The sequence below is a fragment of the Hibiscus syriacus genome, unplaced genomic scaffold (assembly GCF_006381635.1).
Source record: "Hibiscus syriacus cultivar Baekdansim isolate YM2019G1 unplaced genomic scaffold, ASM638163v2 tig00110044_pilon, whole genome shotgun sequence".
NCBI lineage: Eukaryota > Viridiplantae > Streptophyta > Magnoliopsida > Malvales > Malvaceae > Hibiscus > Hibiscus syriacus.
The window spans coordinates 2,167,547-2,182,885 of record NW_024062574.1 but is presented as its reverse complement, the minus strand read 5'-3'; the positions used below and the strand labels follow the sequence as shown (position 1 = coordinate 2,182,885).

The 15,339-nt window shown below is 35.1% G+C and overlaps 2 protein-coding genes across 3 annotated transcripts; both read left to right on the top strand.

Annotated features, from left to right (window-relative positions):
* Nucleotides 1-8,953: 8,953 nt before the first annotated feature.
* Nucleotides 8,954-10,072, top strand: LOC120213684 (plasmodesmata-located protein 2-like). The gene is made up of 2 exons (XM_039211748.1): nucleotides 8,954-9,854; nucleotides 9,932-10,072. Exons 1-2 carry the CDS (start codon nucleotides 9,059-9,061, stop codon nucleotides 10,057-10,059), a joined length of 924 nt encoding a protein of 307 aa, XP_039067679.1. The 5' UTR covers nucleotides 8,954-9,058; the 3' UTR covers nucleotides 10,060-10,072.
* Nucleotides 10,073-12,110: 2,038 nt separating this feature from the next.
* LOC120213586 lies at nucleotides 12,111-15,186 on the top strand. Of its 2 annotated transcripts, XM_039211691.1 has the most exons (8): nucleotides 12,111-12,354; nucleotides 13,086-13,576; nucleotides 13,679-13,751; nucleotides 13,848-13,927; nucleotides 14,096-14,159; nucleotides 14,350-14,437; nucleotides 14,534-14,618; nucleotides 14,941-15,186. In XM_039211691.1, the coding sequence occupies exons 1-6, from the start codon at nucleotides 12,265-12,267 to the stop codon at nucleotides 14,377-14,379; spliced, it is 828 nt and encodes a 275-aa protein (XP_039067622.1). In that variant the 5' UTR covers nucleotides 12,111-12,264; the 3' UTR covers nucleotides 14,380-14,437; nucleotides 14,534-14,618; nucleotides 14,941-15,186. The 2 variants fall into 2 exon arrangements, with proteins under 2 accessions (XP_039067622.1, XP_039067621.1); XM_039211690.1 differs by having other exon boundaries at nucleotides 14,096-14,437.
* The last annotated feature ends 153 nt before the right edge of the window (nucleotides 15,187-15,339 follow it).

Sequence of the window (15,339 nt, the reverse complement as noted above, 5' to 3'; positions counted from 1 at the left end):
ATTGATTCTGCACTATTAGACGTCATGAAGCCATATCTTGCTCCAAGTTGATGTACTCTTGACCATCTTTCAAACCCGACATCTTCTAGTGTTTGAGCACACTGAGGCAAAACACGTCTTAAACAGTTTATATGCTTATTGAAATCCACTTCCCGATAAGCCTTTACAGCCTTCCAGTATGTCCATTTGTGCTTTTTTATACCAGCAGACCTTGATTTTAGATTTCTATACAAATGAACACCACAAAGTCCATGAAAAGCATCTGGGAAACACCTTCTAACAACGTTGTCAATTGAGTTTGCCCTATCGGATATGATTGTCAGATTGCTAATAGGACCTATGCAATCCCTAAGATGCCCCATAAACCATATCCATGAATCAGAGGTTTCATATTTGTCAACCCCGTAAGCTATTGGCAATATCCAATTGTTAGCATCCATGGCTACTGCTAATAAGTTTACTCCAAGGTATCGACCTTTCAAATGTGCTCCGTCAACTATAATAATTGGGCACGTGCAAGTAATAAATGAACGAATCTACAAAATAATATACACAAGAAATATGATCATTTAAATGTGAAATGCATGTAACTAACAGAAATGAGTCAACAGAATTATATTGATTTACTAACCGCAGCACCAATGGCGATAAACAGCAACTCAAAGCGTCCATCTCTATCTGTTTTGATATAAGTTACCGACCCAGGATTTTTCAGCTTTAAATTGTGACAATAAGCCGGCAGTTGGGCAAACGATGCTTCTGGTGACCCCCTCAACAATTCCAAGGCATAACATTTGGCTCTCCAAGCTTGAGAATATGATATACTAATCTTGAACCGAGCATTCATGTCAGTCATAATTTCATGTCCCCGATATACCCTGCCATTCAAAAACATTAACTCAGCCAGAAAACCACCCAACACCTTTTTGTTTGCCTGTCTATGGTGAGGAAAAACTTGGGTTCTTGAACATGTATGTTTATCAATAAAAGTCCTAACTTGAAACATTGCGCAATCTTTTATCCTCTTTGCAATCATACGCCACGTACAGTTTTTGTCAATCGTACACCTTGTTTCGAAACGATCTTTGCTTGATTTGTTAACTTTTAGTTGATAGTCATCTTCCACACATTTCGTATACAAAGCTATCTTCAAGTCTTCCTTTGTATCAAAACAATCATCTTTCTTGATACGAATAACTTTTGTGTAACAACCAACTGCTTTCTTTGCCAACTCTTCTTCCGGTAGCTGAAGTAATTCTGGCATATTCAGTTATACTCCCGTGGCATTTTCTTTTCTTCGGGGACTTTTTCTTCTTCTTTTTCTTCTTCAGGATTATATGAATTACAGAATGGATGTTCAACATGTTCATTCACAGTCGTAACTTCCTCCTCATTATCATCAACAATATCTTCCTCGGCAACGGGTGTTTCATCATCAAAATTCGGGTATTGACCAATATCAAAATCATTACACGCAGGGTCTGTTTCTTCTTCTGAAACATCATCAAAATCTGTGTATTGACCAATATCAAAGTCCAGGTATTGACCAAGATCAAATTTTGAATATTGACTAGTACTCACAATTTTTTCTCTTGGCTCATCATCGTCTAATTGGTCAATACGAAAACCGGAATTTGGTGCTGAAAGTTGATTTGGATTTGGATTAGAGAAAGGCTGTGGGTTTTGAGACCCACTTAGTTGATTACTACCCGCTACTGACCCAACAATACTACTTCTAGGTTCAACAACATACAATGTAACATCATCACTTGAAACATTAATGTAAGCAATGAATCGTTCAACATCTTCATTGTTGGTTAACAAATAAACTTTACCATTTCTCTGATAAGATAGTCTAAATCCACTTAGGGGCTCTAAATTCAATTTCTTTGAAACACGTAACATTAGGGTTTCATAAGTTAACTTCTTTAATGACAGTTTTAGTTGAAGATTCATGGGTAAAGGCATATATTGTAAAACACCATGAACATTCTCCCATGACCCTCCAAAACACAAATCTATCCAAACATGATCAACATTAGATGATTTCATGGTTGTAACTAAACAAACGAGATGCGAAACTAAGACCTGTTGCCGGATGGGGAAGGATGTCGTTGGATATAGGAACGGATGTCGCCGGAGAGAGTGATAGATGGAGATGGAATGAGTTGCGATTTAGGGATTTAGGTTATGAGTTGTTGCTGCTGCGTATATATATACACAAAAAATTTGGCTTGCAAAACTAAAACCTGTTGCGAACTTTGAAACTCGCATTGCGATTCTGTATTATCTCGTTGCGAAAGTCAGAATCGCGTTGCGAAAGGCAATCATTTGACCATCGCAATGCGAAATGCAAATCGCAACGATAGAATCGCAATGCGAAATGAAAAAGGCAACGAGGATTAACATGCATAAACTTTTAACAATTATTGAATTCTAGGTACTTAACCAAACATTTTCAAACCAAAAGGAGTATATATGTTAACAAAACTTGCATTATGTGTATTTTATGTGTGCACTTTTAACATTTTCAGTTAGGCATGTATTAGTAACTTGAGTTTGAACATTGCTATGATCTGTTCAGTTGTTATCACTTATTAGACATTCATTGACTATCGCAACGCGAAAATGGCTATCGCAACGCGAAAATGGCTATCGCAACGAGAAAATCGCAATGCGAAATGAAAATCGCATTGTGATTTTCTCGTTGCGATTTTCATTTCGCATTGCGATTTTCATTTCGCATTGCGATTTTCATTTCGCATTGCGATTTTCTCGTTGCGATAGCCATTTCGCGTTGCGATAGTCTGTTTTGCCTTCAACATAAAGCAGATTGAAAATCAACAAATCAACTATTACATTTCAACACAAATTATGTACACATCAATTAAACAAATCAACATTTACAAATCAATTAAACAATCAAAAAATAATAATAATTCTTATTTCTTCATCAATTATTGAATCAATGAATCAACAACTTTGTGACCGTACATCCATTTCACGCAGCTCACTTAAGGATTAACCTGCAGAAACCAAACATTTGCTCAAACAAGACTTCCTACACATTTAAAACCTACAAACAGCAAATTATTGAATTCTAGGTACTTAACCAAACATTTTCAAACCAAAAGGAGTATATATGTTAACAAAACTTGCATTTGACTTACCAATTAACAATGGACACTTTCATAACGCGGATGCAGGTAGGCAGCGTCTCGAATATATTGCTCTAGCCATATAATGCCGAAACCACAAGCCTACTGCAGCTCTATCTCTATCGGTGGGAGGTAAAAACTTTGTGCTTCCCGTCGTCAAACGCGCCAAGCAAAGGCATACGAGAGGACCACAATCCCCTCTGGCTCCCGGCGATTGATGTGGCGCGGTCTCGTCTCTGACAACTGTGACATTGAACTTCTTTGGCTTCTTGTGTCTAGAATGACTCCAATACTTAATCTTATCCAAGAATTTAGCCAAATGAGAGCTCCATCCCTTGAAAATATCTCTCAAATCAGACAGTGATATGTAATTGATCATGCTGTCATACACTATTATCTTCAGGGATGGGAGCTGAAGTTGGACGAGAAGCCAGTGACGACGTTCCAAAACAGGGATAAACACTTGCGATCATAAGTAATAATTCATTTATTTGCGCACTTATTTATGAACACCTTTAAAAAATTTAAAAAAATAAACACTAACCTTATCGACCTCCCACCATGCAGGATAAAGTTTAGCTTGTCCATTGCCCAACAAAAATGATTCATCTCGTTGATTCTTCAAGTGAACTGCGTGAAAAGCCGTCGGCATTATTGTATATAGCGAATTTTTTTATTTTTCCTAAGCTTCCTTATTATTAGTAGACGTGACACCCACGCATCGATATGCTGTTTTACAAAAAATACATATATTAGTGAATTACATTAATTTTTAAACAAATTAATCAAAATCATATATAAGACAAATATAAGACTTACCTCCCCATCCAAATAGCCACTGTCTTCAACCCCTAATAGCACACCCCACCAAGACCGATCAAGCAACAAAAACATTTCATCGTTGAGTTTGCTGATGTCAGTGTAACACCCTTGGCTCCGCTCATGTAGATAAAAATCAACTGCGGTCTTAGCCCAAAGGGTATTATCCACAATTGTTTCCGGTAGTTGTCTCCTCTCCACTTCAGATACCGGAAGGGTACTAGCCGGTAACTCATACGAGAGCCAACTCTCATCCATCATGTCTGGAACCGGTGGGGGTTTCTCAATACTTCGATATATTACCCCATGTGAATCGGGCTCTGGAATGGTGGGAGGGACCTCTTCAACGATGACAGTGGCCTCTTGAACGGTGGGGGGAATCTTGAGGGAGAATAGGGGCCTCTTGAACGATTGGAGGGGACTCTTGAGGGATGACCGGTGAGTCGGGCTTCTTCTTACGGAGTCTTCGCACCATTGGGGTGAACGGAGACGTAATAGCACGTCCACGCCGTCTGATGCGTGAACTCCGTCGTGCAAGGAAAACCCGACGTAAAGCATCCACCTTATCGGGCCGCTAAAAAAAATTAATACATAAATCAGTAAATAAACAGACATGATATTAAACAAAGACAAATATGTTTCAAACTAGCATTGTATTCACCCAAATCATTATTCTATCATAGTTCACAAAATGCTCAGATAACATTCCAGAAGTAAGCACTTATATAAACATTTAAAAGGACAACATATATAAACATTCCAGAAGAAGAATAATTTACTTTCGCAACACGAAACTTAAAATCGCAACGCGAAATGACTATCGCAACGCGGAAATGGCTATCGCAATGCGAAATGAAAATCGCAACGACAAAATCGCAACGCGAAATGAAATCGCAACGACAAAATCGCAACGCGAAACACAAATCGCATTGCGATTTTCATTTCGCGTTGCGATTTTGTCGTTGCGATTTCATTTCGCGTTGCGATTTTGTCGTTGCGATTTTCATTTCGCATTGCGATAGCCATTTCCGCGTTGCGATAGTCATTTTCGTGTTGCGAAAGTAAACTATTCTTCTTCTGCAAATTGAAACTTGAATGGATTGCATTACTTCAACCAAAAGACAAAAACAAAACCAAAAACAAATACTAACAAAAACAGTTTAGCAGTATTGGCAGCAACCGAATGAATTACGAGTATGAAAATCTTAAACTTACCTCGTTGCGTAGAGTATGAACCTCATTCTGCAACGATGCTACCATCTCACGTAGAGCGGCTACCTCACCGCGTAATGTAGACACCTCAACACGCCATGCACCATCGTCTTTGCGTAAAGTACCGACCTCCTCACGCAAAGCATTGACCTCATCACGTAACTCCCCTAACTCATCCCGTTGAGGTAGAGGTGGAGAACAGGGAGATAAACGTCGTGGCATCTTTGCCGGTCGCCTATCTTGCGGTGATGGTGGAGAAGAGGCTCGATGATGTGACAGAATAGGTGATGGCTGTCGTTGTGGAGGTGTATAGCCGGGTCGATCAGATGATGGCTCTGGGTGAGGTGATAGCTCTGGGCGAGGTGATGGCTCCCGAAGTGGAGGATGCTCATCAACCGTTCCATCAAAAAAACGCTTACTAGCTTGCCACCAATCAGTGGCAAGCTCAGCTTCCGTGGGTGTCAGCCTCTGTAGAGGAGTGTTGGCCTCCTAACAATATAAAAGCTCAAACAAAGTTAAATGTGTACTAGTAATAACTTGTTTATAAACATATGGTAGTATTTATGTTAACTTACATTATTTATTGTCGTATACTGTAGTAAATCTTCCCATTGCAAGGTCCGTTTCCTCTTCCAGGAAATAGCCCTGGGAATATCATTTGAAGTTTTTATTGCATATGTCTTCATGGCGGGAAAGGCCTCAAATATCCAAATCTACAAACAATATAATAACAAACATTAGTAATTGTTAAATAATTACTTATAATTTTGGAAACATCATATAAAAATTCTTACCTTAAAGGCCCAAATAAAGCCTGTCAAAGTGTATTTGGAACCATCGCCATGCAAACTTTTTCGATCATCCAAGGCAGACGATAACTTATTCCATGTAGCTTTCCATAAATACGAGCCCCACGGAAACAGGTTCCACGCATTTAGGTCTTCTACCAATTTGATTAGATCATTTGGAATAGGTTGTCTGGCCTCTCTGCCTAAAAAGCCGGCATGCAAAAGAATTAGAAGGCATACTCGGACAACGTCGACGTCATCCATCCGAGTAAAACCATCTTTATTATTCAACAATCTTGTCAGGTCTTCTACGTGTAGACTCGGCCTCTCCAGCTCAGGAAAAACCCGGGATAGCCATGATGGGCGGGTAATGTGTCTAGTGTACCGACCTACATCATCGTGTCCGAAGCGTAGACCGGTGATTAAGCAAAACTCCTCCCGCCCAAAACACGTATACGCCGGTGGAAAATCAAACCATATCTCTTCATCACGACCTTGTATAGTCTCTGGTAGATCGCTAGTCATGGTTTGAAGAAACAGGTGTGTCAACATCGCATCTCCACCGGGATGTTGTACTTTCAGCCATGGCCCGAAGCATGTATCCTCAAACATTTTTCTTTGTGCAGGTGAAAGCTTCGATGCAATTGTTTTGGCCAGACTGACTTTATTTCTCAAGGTCAATTGAGCCTAATAAAAGTTCTACAAAAACAATAAACATACTAAATTAGATATACCAAAAACTACACTGTGAAGATATACCAAAAACAATAATAAACATAAAGAGTAGTAGTTTATTCTTCAAACTTAAATTTGCAACACTGTGAATTTCGTATTTGTCTTTGTTTTTTGGTTGAAGTAATGCAATTCATTCAAGTTTCAATTTGCAGAAGAAGAATAGTTTCTGAAAAATGAAAATCGCAACACGAAAATGACTATCGCAACGCGAATTTGACTATCGCAACGAGATAATCGCAACGCGAAACTAAAATCGCGTTGCGATTTGCATTTCGCGTTGCGATTCTCGGTTGATTTAATAAGCAATCTAAGTGAAATGGTTAATCTATTATTGAAATTACCAGTAAACTTATCATCAATTTCAATATGAAAAACCTAATAATAATGCAAAAAATTCAAAAAGAAAATAATTAAAAAAACTAACCCTCGTTGGTTGATTTGGTTGATTTTCCATTTCTGATTGTGAGGGTGGCTCTGAGAGATGGAGATAGACGGATTTCGCCGGAGATGGGGACGGATTTCGTCGGAGATGGGTGAGAGAGTGAGAGATGGAGATGGGACTGAGTTGTGATTTTAGGTTTTAGGTTATGAGTTGCGATTACGGGATATACTGTGGACGGTTCAGTGTTCCAATATATTAATATTCGTGTTTGGAATTTAAAAATAAAATACTTGGCCAGGATACTAATGGCGCTTTGAAAATCGCATTGCGATTATGTATTATCGCGTTGCGAAAGTCAGAATCGCGTTGCGAAAGTCAGTATCGCGTTGCGAAAGTAAGTATCTCGTTGCGATTTTGTATTATCGCATTGCGATAGTCAGTATCGCATTGCAATTTTCCCAATTCGCGTTGCGATTTACTTATTCGCATTACGATTTTCCCAATTCGCGTTGCGATTTACTTATTTGCATTGCGAATTGGGAAAATCGCAACGACACTGTAGACCATCGCAACGCGATTTTCAACTATCGCATTGCGAAAATGCAACGCAAATTTGCGATAATGGAGATCGCGTTGCAAATTAGCGATCGCATTGCGATTTTGTTGGTCATTTTGGCAAATCCGGAAAAAGTTGGTTAAAATCGTATATTATATGAGATTTTTGGTCACTGAGGTTATTTTCTCTTTAATAAATTAATATGAGAATATATTTAATAAATTAATATTTTTTAATAAGATAATATCACATGTATCGCCTTTATTAATAAATCAAAATTAAGTCAAATATTACGCCAATAGGGATCACCCTAAGTCAAATGATGTGAAAATTCAAAATTGAGAAAAAAGAATTTATATTAGTATCACTCTTAGATTTTTTAATAATCAGAGATTAAAATTGGTATAATTATAAATTTGGTCTCTATTCATACACATTTTATCGACTTGTCTTAATTTTAGTTTAATTTAATTCTCTAATCAGATGGTGACACGTGTTATCATCTGATTAGTGAAAATAAATGAAAGAAGAATGAGGGCAATCAAATTGGGAATTCAAGGAGATTCGACACGCCTTGAGTCATGTAGAGAATTGAACCTAGGTCAATTGGGGAATATAAAAGCACCTAAATCATTAAAATAAAGATAGTTGATTTATAATTGAATACATTTTATTTATCTTTTAAACATTAGCTAATGCACAATTTAAAATAAAAATTTGTGATTTTTATATTTTTAAGCTAAATTTATTATTATATATATATATATATATTCATTGAGTTTTTAAACTTAATTATACTAATAACATATGACTTAATTGATATTATTTAGATAATAAAATGATTTGATTGTTAAAACTAATAGATCAATGATGAAATTAGAACCTCTCTTTTATTTGAGTAGTGATCATTCACATGAACCAAACGATCTTAGTGATAAAGAAATTGTTATTATTTCTTGAAGTCCCGAGTTTGAGCACCAGAAAATGCTAAGAGTATGAGCGTTCAATATCAAATGGTTGAGAATTGTCTTTAAACATATATTATCTTATACTTAACTTAGATTAATAAAAAAAGTAGCGAAATAGTTGGCGACCAAAATAAGAAAGTAATAATAATTGTGTGACTACTTTGGTATTTTACCATTTCTTCAACTTTCAACTATTCGAAACCTTTTCTTTCGCTTCAAACAAACCCCAATTTTGTTCTCATTCTCTTGAAATATTAAATTAAAAAAGCTTTCTTTGATCAAGTTTCATCATTCCCATGATCCTCGTCTCTCTCATCTTTGCACACATCCAAGTTCATCAAAGGCTTCAAACTTTGTTATTCGTTTAATGATCAGCTAAAAACCCACTGATTATCCTACAATAAAGATTGATTTGATCCAAATAATCCACCCCAAAAAAAATGGGTTTTTGTTTCTCTTCAAGACCCTTCTTCTTCCTTCTCATTTCATCCCTTGTTTTGTTTCCAAATCTCGAGCTTTCTCCAATGGCGGAATCTGGTTCAGAGATAACAACTCTGGTCTACAAAGGATGTGCAAAGCAGGCATTCACGGATCCAGCCGGGCTATATTCCCAGGCTCTTTCGGCTATGTTTCAGACGTTGGTTTCACAGTCCATGAAGCTTAAGTTCTACAAGACAACGACAGGGACAGCTCAAACCACCATTAATGGTCTGTTCCAGTGTAGGGGAGACCTGAGCAGCAACGAATGCTACAGCTGTGTCAGTCGGCTCTCGAGTTTATCCGACAAACTCTGTGGCAGCAGAACCATTGGTTCAAGGATCCAACTTCATGGCTGCTACATGTTGTACGAGGTTGCTGGCTTTGCGCAGATTTCAGGCATGCAAATGCTGTTCAAAACTTGTGGTGCCGGTGGTGCCGCCGCTAACGGCGGTGGAAATGGATTTGAAGAGAAAAGGGACACTGCATTTTCGTTCCTGGAAAATGGGGTTGTCACCAACCATGGATTCTTCGCCATGAATTACCAATCCGTTTATGTTTTGGGGCAGTGCGAAGGTGATGTTGGTGATTCAGATTGTGGTAATTGCATTAAGAGTGCAGTCCAAAGGGCTAAAATCGAATGCGTCACATCGAAGTCGGGTCAAATTTATCTGCATAAGTGCTTCATTACCTATGCTTATTATGCCAATGGTTTGCCTAAAAGATTACCTTCGTCTTCGTTTTCATCTTCTTCGTCAGGTAACTAGAAAATTTGGTGAAATTTTGACGTGTTCTTCTACACATGGTTTTCATTCAACTTTCTGGGAAAATTGCAGGCCAAAACTCTGGGAAAACAGTGGCTATAATCTTGGGGGGAGGAGTTGGAATTGGATTTGCTGTTATTTTGTTGATGTTTGCCAGAAATTCTATGAAGAAACGTGTTGGTAAATCCCATTTCATATGAGCAAAAATCTCCATTAATGCATCATGTTGCTGAATTTTGTTTTCTTGTTGCAGATTTTTGAAGGAGGAAGCCATGAAAATTCACGTTTTGTCTTGTTGAATTCATGTATGAAAGAGATTGAGATTTTGGATTATAACAATTTGTATATACTTATCATAATGTAATACTATTTCTTAAAACGTTTGTAAAATAGTTGTTAAATTTATTAAACTTATAGTGATCATTTTATAATAATTTTATAAATTTAAGGATCAAAATGATCATGCATTTTCATCCATATCTCTTTCTTTCTTTTCAAGGTATTATTGAATCTCTTTCTCTCCTCTTTTTCACTTTTGGTCACTTTTCTCCTTTGAGTTAAACCCAAGTTAAGGACCAAAATAGAATACATCAAATAATCCACTTATCCATATATTTATAATATGTATATTATATTTATAATAATTGTTGTTCTTAGAGTATATTTAGAATATATTACTTGTTAATCACCTTAGTTTAATCAAAATAAATATTTTGCAAGTGGTTATACTTTTGATAAATTTAAGATTTAATTTTAATTGTTATTTGGGTAAATTGCATGTTTAATATCTAAACTATCAGTTTTAGTCTGTCTTAGTATCTAAACTTTTAATTTGTTCAAAATCATACTTAACATTTAATTTTTGTTTTATTTTAGTAACTCGATGTTAAAAGCTTATCGAGATTGTATTTTTATGGGTAAATTACATCATTCATCATTCAACTACATTTTCACTCCTATTTTGGTATTAAAGTTTAAAAAAATCAATTTAATTACTCAACTTTCAAATTATTCCAATTTTAATCACTCTAATTTATTTTTATTAATAATTTTTGTGATATGAATTTTTTTATTTTATCAATATATAATTAAAAATTTTAAATTTAAAAGTTAGAGTGATTAAATTAGGAATAATTTGAAATTTAAGTAATTAAATTACAAATATATAAAGTTTAGTGATTAAAATAGAAGTAAGAAAATAGTTGAGTGATGAATAATATAATTTAACCATAAAAATGGTGCCACGTGCACATTATTCATTAAGTTTTTATTGGGAGGTCTAAACACTAGATATGATTTTGAAAAAAAAAATTAAAAAATTAGATATTAAAATAAACTAAAATTGATAGTTTAAGTACAAAATACGTATTTACCTTTTTTTGTTTTTGATAATTTAATTCATTTTTTAATTATATAAATATACAATTGTTTCTGATTATTATGGTTTTAAAAGTATGGTTTATATATATTGTTGAATTCTTAAAGACGACATTCTTTTATTATTTTACTCCTCTATCTCACCTTTACACAATAAATTTTGGTTTTTTATTTTTTTATAACCATTTGTAATCGATCTATTAATTAATTAATTAATTAATTCGGATTGGATACTACAGAGATAAAGACAACCCTTTTAACCTAATTTGCTCCGTTTCACCATCTTCATTATTCAAATCCATGATCTTGCTTAAGGGATATAATGTTTCATCTCACTGGACCAAATGATTGTTGGTATTTTAGTTCTTTATTATACATATTTTTTCTTATTTAAATATACAAATTTAAAATTTTATTTGTTAATATTAAAGGATGAAATTAGTGACTGTCAAACAATAATAAATATTAATAAAATACATTATTTTAAAAATAAAAATAATAAAATTAAGGCAAAAAAGGATATTATACTTTTGGGGAAAAAATTAATGTAATCCTCTATATTATTTTTTTAATGTGGTTCTCTAATTCAAAAAATAAATTTAATATGATTTTCTGATAAATATTTTTCATCTTCTGACCTTTACAATGACGAGGTAGTACCGTAACAATTAACGACGAAAAATATTGATTAAATGATCACATTAAACTTATTTTATAATTAAAAGAAACACATTATTTTTTTAAGTACAGAAATCTACATTTTGGCCTAATACAATAATATATTAATTAATTAAACGTGTTACCATTTTTGTGGTATATATAAATACAGATTCGATTCTTTCCAAAAGAGTCCTAAGCAAAGACCAAAAATCACACCGTCGTTTACTTCTATTTTCCACCCATTTTCTCGCCGACAATTCTTCATTCTTCTTCGCATAAAACTCGTACGATTTCTCAATTCCATGAGCTGAAGCTTAAAAAGAGAACATTTTCAACACCAAATCATTCGAAAAACGAAGAAATTGAGAATGTACACGTTGAAAGATAAAGTAGCCGATGGTCTTTCGAGCTTATTTTCAGATTCACCGAATCATTCTTCTCCATCTGATCCTCCTCAGGTAAGTTCTTTTCCGTTTTTTTTCTTTTGGTATTTGTTGTTAGAAGCTAGATCTGGGTTACTTATAGGAATGTAGCTGATGTATAGATTTAACTTGGGCAGCTGAAAATTGTGTTTTTTCTTTGTTTTATTTATGATCCTTGGAAAATAATTGAGATTTTCTGATTTGGGTTATATATGTATATGTGTGTATATATATACACACACACAAACAAAGAACTTCAGTTTTGATAGCTCAGAATCTGAATTCTTATATAATGAATGAAAGGATTAAAAATGTAACTTTTCTAACTTTAAAGATTTTTTTTGTTTCTAGAACTAAGATAACCCACTTCATAGATTGGAATATATTAATGTTTTTCATTCATATTTCAATTGTGTAAAACTTTTTTCCCTCCGGTTCTAAGCCTTAGCCATGACTAATCCAGACTGCGCGTCACATATGTGGCTTTGGGAGTGAGTCTCCCAGGGATTTTTTTTTTGCATACATAATGACTCGAACTCGAGTAATTTTATATAAAACTTTAAATAGTGGGTTTTAGGTTGGTCAAGTAATTATATATATATATATATATTCAAGTTTTTTTTCTTCTTTGTTTTGATTATTATATTTTATATGTTCATTTTATTGTGTATGTGTTGAAAGAGTCAACAACTTGATTGCCTTTTAAAGTTTTAATATCTTGTTAATTGTATGAGTGAGTTGATGATGTGGAGTTCTTGAATATTTAGGCCAGCTTGTATTCAGATTTCAGAAGGATCGAGATCTTTGTCTTCAATTTTTCTAAAATTACCCCTTCGGCAAGCTTAGGCGGGTCTAAATCGAATGATCATGGAAGTCATCTCAAGACAATTCAGTCGCATCCTGTTGGATGGAAATGTAGGACATACGAGTTGCAAGATGAATCCTTAGATAGCTGTGGAGACCATGAACTTACTAATAAAAATAAAAACATACAAATAGTTCATGAAGTTTCGAAGAAAATCTCGAAAGATAAAGACAAGCAAACTATTAGTCCTTGGGGCGAGGATAAGGACCGTACATCCAAAAGGAATAGCAATGATTCCGAAGAATTTCAAGATGCACAAGTTCAACGGAGTCCAGTAAAGCCTCCACTGAACCTTTCTGATGAATCAGTGTTTATTACCCCTGATTTGTACGAAGTTTTGTTGTCTTCCCTTCCCAATATTGTTAAAGGTTGTCGATGGATGTTGTTGTATAGGTAAGTCTTTCAATAAGCTTTGAAATTCTTTAGGTGAAAGGTACATTTCTACTTTGGGTTTTGGATCTTGATTTGGTATTAACTCTTTGAAATGAAGGGCAGTACGTTGAAACATGGTATATCACTTCGTACGCTTATTCGAAAGAGTGCGGATCTTCCTGGCCCTTGTTTGCTGGTATGTTGATGGTTATATATATCAATAAATCAACTCTCTTGAAAGGTTGTCTATCTGAACCTTGGAATTATTTTCATGGTGTTGTACAAATTCTAGATTACCGGAGATAGGAAAGGAGCAGTCTTCGGTGGAATGCTAGAATGCCCCTTGAATCCTACACCAAAGAGAAAATACAAGTATGGTAACATGCCTCTGTAACTTATATATATGGTTTTTAGCATGATGACCCGTTTTCTCTTTGTGATTTGCTCCATGTTTTCCATTTTTCTACATATCCTTCTATTTCTTACTTTGTAAACTTTGGTTTGTCCATCCTCTTAGTTTTATGTCTTGTTTTATGACAGGGAACAAACCAGACATTTGTGTTCACTGCCGTATATGGTGAACCTATGCTATTTAGACCAACTGGTATGCAATTTTCTCCGACATACTTTTAAGACCTTTAATGTTGAATGTATTTCTGAGCTATTATAGGCTTTGATCTTGTGTCGCACTCGTACCAATCTAAACAGGTACTAATCGTTATTACTATATATGAATGTATTTCTGTGCTATTATAGGCTTTGATCTTGTGTCATACTCATACCAATCTAAACAGGTGCCGATCGTTATTACTATATATGTTTGAATGACTTGTTAGCACTCGGTGGTGGTGGCAACTTCGCTTTGTGATTGGATGGAGATCTGTAAGTTGCAAATTTGGGGTTCTCTTTTACAATTCTTCCAACTAATACTTTTATTGAAAATGTTGGTCTTTCTTTCATGGTTTGTGATTTTCTTAGCTTGAGTGGAAGTAGTGGACCTTGTGAAACATTCGGGAACTTGTGTTTGGCGCATGACCGGGATTTCGAGCTAAACAATGTTGAGGTAGTCCTTTATTTTCTTTGGTTAGCTGTTCCTCAACGTTGAGCTTAAAATTGCTTACCAACGAGCCCTGAAATGCCCGGCTATAAGTAATCGACATTCGAGAACTCTCAGAATGCTTGTTCCTCTCCATCCAAGGCGATGAAACAGTTGCATGTATACACTAAGGGCCGTTCTATTTGTCGTCTTTTGAGTTCCGTGTGTTACGAGAATTTCAGTCATATCTTGTTTAGCTCAGCCGATTCATGTAATCATACACAGATTTACTTGAAACTTTCTTTGGACTGATTGTGACTCTGTATTTCTTGTGATTTGAACTGTGCAGCTATGGGGTTTCACACATGCATCACCATACTTAAATCGAAAGCAGCTGTGGCAAGTATGATAGAGCTCATTTCAATGGTTAACAAAATGGGGCACTGTTACCTTCAATCCATGCTTTTGCCCTCATTTGTGGGCTTTAAGATTTGATTTGGTTGGTAGTTAGGGTTATATCATATGGGGTTTTAAATAGTTGTATGTCTTTAATCCATTAGTATTTATATCATGTACACAACTCACAAGGCCTTGTAAGCAGTACCATTTGTAAAACATTTTTTTATTTATTTATTTTTAGTACATGAATCTCTCGAGTCAAAGTTGATAAATACTCGACTCAAGTTTAGTGAGATCAAAAATATTTTTCATGGTGGGAATATATATATATATATATGTTAATATAAAA